Source organism: Brachionichthys hirsutus, unplaced genomic scaffold, assembly GCF_040956055.1.
Source record: "Brachionichthys hirsutus isolate HB-005 unplaced genomic scaffold, CSIRO-AGI_Bhir_v1 contig_257, whole genome shotgun sequence".
NCBI classification, from domain to species: domain Eukaryota; kingdom Metazoa; phylum Chordata; class Actinopteri; order Lophiiformes; family Brachionichthyidae; genus Brachionichthys; species Brachionichthys hirsutus.
In genome coordinates this window covers 83692-92052 of record NW_027180397.1, presented here as the reverse complement: position 1 = coordinate 92052, position 8361 = coordinate 83692, and the positions used below count along the sequence as shown (strand labels likewise).

Genomic DNA, 8361 nt, shown 5'->3' with positions numbered 1-8361 from the left:
TACGCCTCGAGTTTATAGTTAGCTGATTAACCTTGGTAAGCTAGCGCATCGCTTACTAGCAGTATTAGCGCGAACATCACTGGTTAACCGATGCATAAATTACATGAGACATCTTTATATGATACACATTGTTCGCTAAAAGTTAAAAAAAAAAAAAAAAAATGTTATTTACCTGGATAGATGCATTCTAAAATCTGTGTCTCTGGTTTCGTTTCAGCTTCGAAAACAGGCCAGGAAGTCTCAGAGCAGATGCGTCACTTGTCTCGATATGCAAGAAGAGCTACGATTGGCCAGCCGAGTAAGGAAGTGCAGGCGTTCACGTTTTACTTGTAAAAATGCATTCCGGTGATTTATTGCGTGTCTCTGCTCCCCGGATATATTGACACTTTAAACCACGTGACCCAAATGACTCACGTGATGATCACGAGGATAGGTAAACAATCGATTTGACCTCTATGACCTCCTTAATGTCCTAATGCTGGGACAGGATGCTGAGCCTGCCGATTAAATATTAGTATTTATCATTCTGTCGACCAATCATCTGCGCTGATCTTGGGGCGTCAACGCAGGCGTATACGCGTTCTTGCATGTTGATTGGTGCGGTCTCTTTCCGGGGGGTGGAGCCATGTTTGATAACATTGAAGAGCGGTGACTGAAGGTGTCTCTCTTCGTTCGGATTGCAACTTCGCTTTTTGAAACCGGCTGAGTTTAAGGTAACAATTCTACAACTAGAACATTAATGGGGCATGTTTTTCGGTAAACACAACACAGCTCGTTCATGATCTCCGTAAGGATCGAATACAATCGACGAATGCCGAAGCTAGCTAGTCGGCTAGCGGTAACTATATTTTATATTTATGCCTTGTTCAGACGCCGCCGAAATGTAAAGCTGCTCATGTTGACGTTATTTTAGAACTATATTATTCAAGAACTATACGTTATTAAATAATATTTGTTTAAAATGCATCTTTCTCTCTCTTTCTCTCTCTCTAACCCTGGTATTTGTTGTAAATGCGATCGTGGTGCTACATTGTTAGCGGAATGAGCTAGTGGCTGCTAAGTGTTGCGTCATTCTTTCAAAATTGCGTTAACCGTATCCTTTGCTATAATATTACTACTTACTCTGTAATCGTTTTGAATGCAATGGTTGCACATTTGTAAGTGCGTCATTTATCTCGTGTTTTTTTTTGCAACCGAGAAATAATACAGAGTTAATTTGATTAATGATGTACGTTTATGATCAGTTGTTATCATGATCCATGTTAAGGCCTCAAGCTATTTTCATCTTCTTCTTTTTTTAAATCTATGAATTATGGATTGGATTTAAACATTGGGTCTTTGACTAATGTGAACACAACGCCTTTTGGGCCGCATCAATGTTTCGCATTCAGCAAATATTTGTCATTCCATGCTTGATCGATGACTGAAACGTTTTGTGCATGAAAACACAGTTTAAACTACCGTTTGCATGCAAATGAAGTGTTTGCATGACGCTAAAGTGTTTCTATCTGTTTGGAGATGGGAGCAAAAAAGAAACCAGTCAAGATTAGGCAGTAATATCTATTGTGGGTCCCTGATTCAAGCTAATTTTTGTAATTTACCTTTATTTACATTCTGTGTATAGTCTCATTTACTGATTGTTTTTTCGCCCACAGTGTCCGAACAAGAAATTCCTCCACCTCTCCACCCAGGGCTTCTTCAAACTTTGTGCTGCCACGGTGATGTCAGCAGCTTGTCTCGTGCGCCTGGCAAGGTGCACCAGTCCTCACTTGGGTCACGGTGGTCTCGCACAGAAAGCTGTCGTGCCGTTCTTATTCCAGCAGTACAGCCGCTTCCGGTCGACAGTCTTCAACAGACGACTTCACGCCCCTTCTGTAAAACTGCTCAGCAACACTCGCTTTGATGCAGACAGCAGTGGTCTTCCCACCACTTGGGATTCATTTGGTATATGGGACAATCGCATTGACGAGCCCATCCTCCTTCCTCCCAGTATTCGCTACGGCATGCCCATTCCCAAAGTCAGCTTATCAAAGGTAGGCTGTGCCTCCCTCATTGGTCAGCGCAAGGAGAATGAAGATCGCTTCCAGATCTCCCAAATGGGGGATAACGTTATCTACTTTGCCGTGTTTGATGGGCATGGTGGGCCAGAAGCAGCCAACTTTTGTGAAAAATATATGGAGAAGTTTATCAAGTAAGTGGGATTATTAAACGTGCAGTTTTTCAATGTCTTGGGAAATTAATATACTAATATCTGATATGCTGATGTTGCTTCAGGGACCTTGTGACACAGGAGTCTGATCTGGAAATAGTTTTGAAGAAAGCCTTCCTTGAAGTTGACAAAGCCCTCGCAAAACACTTGCACTTCTCTCCAGATGGTAGGTTCTTTAATGTCAGACATACATAGATGTTCTCTGTATTCAGTGTGTGTGTGTATATATTTATATACATATAATATTAATATAAATGTATGTACACACACATGTTTATATGTAATGAAACTTTCCATTTTCTCTCTTCAAACCTCTTTAGACTGTCAAGTTTTTGATTTCTCCACTGAAATATCCTGACTAATATTTGGTTAGAGGTGTGTCATTTAAGACGACATGAATTACTGATTGATGAGCCACAAACCAGCCAATCCTAGTACTTTGGTTCTTGCAATACTGCATGCACTTATACCTATCAACAAGCTAAAGGAAAAACCAGTGTACAGGTACGAGCCACCACCTCGTGGTATTTGAGCTGTATTAATATGATAAGACTGGTGTGTTATGGTTTCCACATTCAGTCCTTTGTTGATAGATGGCCTCAAAGAGTCACCCTGCAGCTATTCTCATCGGTTATGGCGGTCTGATGCTTAAAGAGTTGTCCCTTAATTCGTGACCCATCTTGTAAAATATTCTCAATCTGCAATGCATATCGTTGCAGATTAATTTGAGTGTTATTGGAGCAACTGATATAAAATGTATCCCAATGAATCGACATTTACATTTTGAATTATTGGAGAAGCCCAATATACAATGGAGGTTGAATAATTCTACCCTCCAACTGTGTGTTTGCCCTAGTCATAGAGGAACATCAAAGCCTTTCTCTAAGAACACGATGTCTTATTCACATTACTTGTTTATATGGAAGCTAGTATATCTATTTCGTGGCCATACATTGGCCACGCTGTGTGAAATGTCCCAATATGCCTGTGTGTGTGTGTGCATGTTATCTACGGCAGCTGCTGACCCAGCTAAGAGCTGGAGGCCCTTGGCACCAATGTGGATGACGAGGGGCTAGATATTGAAGGAGAGTCCAGCGGGTCCTAAATCCTGGACTACTGGAAGGTTCCCTATCTTTCTCTCACTCCTCTCTCTCTCTCTTGCTTTTCTTCTCTTCTCTCACCAACTGTATACAAATCTTTTTGTGAGACAGTGTTCCAGTTTTGCAAGTTATGTCTATGTTGAAGGACGTGGTCTATGAGCTGTATTCCATATACAGATTAGACAAAAAAAAGAAAAGAAGCAGCTTGCAATCTCCAGTTATTTGTCATATGTGTTTGCTTGGATAGAAAAAGGGTTGCAGGCCTTATCCTTTAATAAATTATTATATTATTAATAGGGTTGCAAAGGGGCGTAACGTTTCCATGGGAAGTTAAGCTGGGGAATTTTGGAAATATTCCATTCCATATTCCGCATATGGCATAAAATGAGACAACAGCTTGTAAGAATATTATTGGAATGGCATGAACAGATATGAAAATAGTTAGGCTAGCTAAACAACTGGAATAATCTTCAAAACATCTGGCAGGAGGCAGAAAACGGCATCTTTATAAGAGCGCCGCGTAGATGGTAAATGAAGTGATGCACGCTATCGCTTATTTAGCATCTAACTTATCGGCTGCTAGATGAATACATTTCTATTTGATATTTGCAATTTAACCTTAGTGTGGTCCGGTCTTCTAGAAATCATCTGTGCGTGTGATGGAGGAATGCACAGTGCATGTAGGGGGCGTGGTCTCAATAGCCACGCAGTAAGCCGTGTGTGTTAGTCAAGATTATGCTAAAATATACTTTCCCCAACTATATTTCCCTATTAGGAGCAAACCTCCCATCATTGAAAATTCCTGTAATTTTGCAACCCTAATTATTAATGTATTTATATAGTACTAGTTAGATATCTACTTCATAAATGTTATTTGCCAGAACATATTGAGTTGGAACCATGTTGCTAACCTAACTGCTAATATAACATCACACTGCCTGCATTAATAATAATTAATAACTGTAACCAATGACCAATTGCAGACATTAAGTTAACACTTCTGTAATTAAATTGTTTACCTAACTGACTTTAATTAAACGCACCTAAGACTAAAATTAAAAAAAGCACTCTCTAGGGAAGTAAGAATGAGGGTAGTTTTCTCCTTTTGGATGAGATGTGTTCCTTTTTTTTTGATCAACAAGATCATGGCTGGACTCTGATAGATGTTCCAAGAAATATGTCATCTGGAACATCTATCATATGCGTGTAAAATTTGCTCTGGACCCTCAACTCTGTGCTGAAACAGTTTTGACCTGCATGTGTGATTGCCTCCTCTTTTACTGCTAACTGTAACCTCTAGTTTGCGACCAGCCCCCCTCCCCCCCCCCCCCCCCTTCATGACTACCTACCCATGTGTACATGTCGTAGAGAGTGAGACACATCGTGTGATTGTTGTGAGCAATGAGAACACCGATCTGCTTATGGCCCCTTCCTCCTCCAATGTTTCCTTTTATGTCTCTGTAGCATCTGGGACAAGCGCAGGAACCACCTCCACTGTGGCCCTGCTGAGGGATGGCATTGAGCTGGTGGTGGGCAGCGTAGGCGACAGCCGTGCCATGCTGTGTCGTAAGGGCAAGGCTCTTAAACTCACTGTCGACCACACTCCGGACAGGAAGGACGAGAAGGAGAGGTACCGAGATGGTCGAGCTAAAATATCATATCTGTTCAATCCAAGATGGTGGCATGAGAATCGCTCTGTTAATTGATCAGGATCTAATTCTTTGAATTACCCATCTCCCACTGTGACTGCATCAAGGGTAAAGAAAAGTGGGGGTTTCATCACCTGGAATAGTCTGGGACAGCCAAACGTCAACGGCAGGCTGGCCATGACGCGTAGCATTGGAGACTTTGACCTGAAGAATATGGGCGTCATCGCCGAGCCCGAGACCAAGAGAATATCGGTGGGGATACAAAAGCGGAATGTTGCAGAGAACGTTCCAGATTATTATTATTTTTATTGCATTAGAGTCTAAATAATTATTTAGATGATCCAAGTGCCTTAATGTTGCACTCCAACTGTGCACACTGCAAATTTTACAGCGTAACGAGGTGGAATAAACTCTAAATATGATCCTTTCCTTCAGTTGCACCACGCCCACGACTCATTCCTGGCGCTGACCACAGACGGTGTGAATTTCATCATGAACAGCCAGGAGATCTGCAATGTCATCAACCAGTGCCACGATCCCAAGGAGGCGGCTCAGAGAATATCTGACCAGGCAAGGCCTCCGCGTTTGATACACCGCCTCCGTAAACGACGCGTGTGAAGTCGGGAGAGTCGTGACTTCAAAGGGATGCTCCGAGCACGTTAGCTGCCCGATTATTGGAGGAGCATCTGACCAGTAATCAGAGCTTCACACCACCTGTGAATGCTTTTTTTTTTTAATGCTCTCTCTTCTCCCTCAGGCTCTTCATTATGGCTCGGAGGACAACAGCACGATCATCGTGGTGCCCTTCGGCGCTTGGGGAAAGCACAACAATTCTGACTCGACTTTCTCCTTCAGCAGAAGTTTCGTGTCGAGCGGTCGCTGGGCATAGTCGCGAGGACACTGAAGGAAGAGGTGTGGTCTGGGGGGGGGGGGGGGACCCAATTTCTGTGTGCAATACAATCAAACAAGGGCGGAACATGAGCTAAGAGCGAGGTGTGCCCCCCCCCAAAAGAAATGCAAGCTAACACTATTTATTATCACTCTCTATGGAGTAAGAAGTGAACTATGATGTCCTTTAACAAAAGCTTCTCTCAATTAGTGAACCCATTTAAGTTATAAAAGGTGATAAATGTTTTAATTGGCAGCCAGGAATCTATGACATCACTCAGCATATGTTTAGCCGGCCCTACATCAGTCAACGGTTCGAGAACTACAATGTCTGGCTGGCTGCCATTCAGATTTCTTTCTAGCTGACCGATGCCCACGTTTTGCACATTTTATTTTTATTTTCATGGTTATCTTGCTTTGCGTAAATTGTGCGGTGCGTTTTTGTTGTTGCACCTGGAGTGACCTTCTTCTACTTGTGCATCTACTGAACATTAAAAGGATACATGAATGCTAGCTTTTAAGGAGGAATTGTGATATTAAGTTTTAATGTCTGTACTGATTGAAAAGGGTCCTGTTTTAGCGTACAGAAATGTATATTTTGTATATAATTCTCTTCATCGGTTGCCGATCAGATTCTTTTTTTCTTTCACTTGGAGCTGCTTGGTTTGTGTTTGCATTGTGTTAAAGGTACATCATTGTGATCATAACTGTTATAATCAGTCATTTCTCATTTACACTCTTTGGGTGTCGTATAAAGAGAGCGAAGCGCACTTTATGCTGCACTTCAGTGACCATCTTAGAGCCGTGTTTGACATTGTGAATGTTTGCGTCTGTGTAGCCTCCATGACCGCAGGATACAATCAAACTCTGGTTCAATCTTTAATCCTTTCATTGTTCCAAGTTGGATTCAATCAACACTTCATATCCATATTTATCAGCACCGCTGTTTTTGTGAGGGTAGTTTCTTCCTGAAACTCCGATGGTAAATGTTATTTTCCTCCTCATGCGTATGTTGAATGGGGACTTTATTTATTGTAAGGACCTTGTCGTTAAACACAACTTCGCACCGAGACTCTCCATCTTTTGAAGTTCTGTCCTGCTGTGTTCAGCTTAATTTACTGTTGACTGTTCTTCCATTTGGAATTTTTAGAGGTGTGGATTTGCATGCTGTAGAAACAACCCTCTGTCTTATTACTGTACTTTTGCTCTGAGTGGCTTGTGAAACACTTACATTAAAATCTGTACACAAAAAATGAAGCTAGATTGTAAATTTAAACTAATGAACTGACATGACTGGATTTTAAAATGCTTGAGAGCTGCTGATTTTCTGGCATCGATAAATCTATTTATAAATACAATGCCAAAGAATTTAGGTCACATAAATAGCATGTTTTGAACAGACAATAGTTTCCACGTGTTTTAACCTTTAAGCTACAAATTGAATACACAGTATTACATTTTTGTAAATCAGGATACTGATTATTGAGAGGTGTGTTTTTCAACTCTTTGTCTACATAATGAAATTATTCTTTGGTCAGTATTATGGGAGGACAGCATGGCATCGAGTGCGTTTACTACATTTTTAATTCATCTTATTTTCATTATTTGCTCCATTATAATTCAACTCGCATATTTTTTGTTAAGTTATTTACAGTCATTAATGCAATCTAATGAATTATTTTAAATCACACGAGAACAAATCATCACATAAATAATTTTAAGCTAGTAATGCATTTCTTTAATTGCCAATGTTGCATAAAGAGCAGCCGTATTTATATTTTTGCTTCAGTCCGAGTATTTCCAGAATGTAGTAGTACCGGTACTACTAATTTATGAAGCGAAAGCTATGAGCACATCTTCCATTATTTGCTCGTTATTTTTGAACGTCTGGCCTGCAAAAGCACGTGAGAAAACAATAATTAAAAATTGATTTGAGAGAGACACAGAGAGAGAGAGAGAGGCCGTGTCTCCTGAGTGACTGGTGATAATTACCTGTCCCTGCTGAAGCTGGTCAGCCTCTCTGCAGAGCTCCAGAAGTCTGCACTACAGCAACCTTTTCACACTGGTGAGTATTTGACTTTTATTTAACCTGATTAACCAAATTACGTACGAAGGACTTTCAAGGGAAACGTATTCAAGCTGTTTTAGATTCAACATGAGAGTCCTTAAAAACGTCTTATCTTGCAATATCATAGTATGATTTTAAGTAAAGTGTTTTTTTTTATTATTCCTTTATTTAATTCCGTTCTAAAAAATCTTTAATGTAATTACTAATAGCCTTACAGGTATGTGGACCTTTTCATGGAACATTTTAATCACAATGCTTTAAACTTTCCTAATACTGTGAAACTTTTTAAAAGAAGCAAAAAGCAGAAACATTGAATAGATTCTAAAGTAGTCTGAAAATTTATGAAAATGACTGAATTACAATTAATAAGGAGGGTAAAAAAATAGATATAAGCAAACAGCATTGTTCAACAAATTGGAAGTTTACATCCAGAGTGTTTCATATTCG

At 40.3% G+C, this 8361-nt stretch overlaps 1 protein-coding gene across 1 annotated transcript; it reads left to right on the top strand.

Moving 5' to 3' along the window:
- Positions 1-1721: 1721 nt before the first annotated feature.
- Positions 1722-7136, top strand: LOC137914619 (protein phosphatase Mn(2+)-dependent 1K-like). The gene is made up of 6 exons (XM_068758136.1): positions 1722-2191; positions 2275-2375; positions 4774-4939; positions 5066-5210; positions 5394-5528; positions 5716-7136. Exons 1-6 carry the CDS (start codon positions 1722-1724, stop codon positions 5845-5847), a joined length of 1149 nt encoding a protein of 382 aa, XP_068614237.1. The 3' UTR covers positions 5848-7136.
- Positions 7137-8361: the final 1225 nt, after the last annotated feature.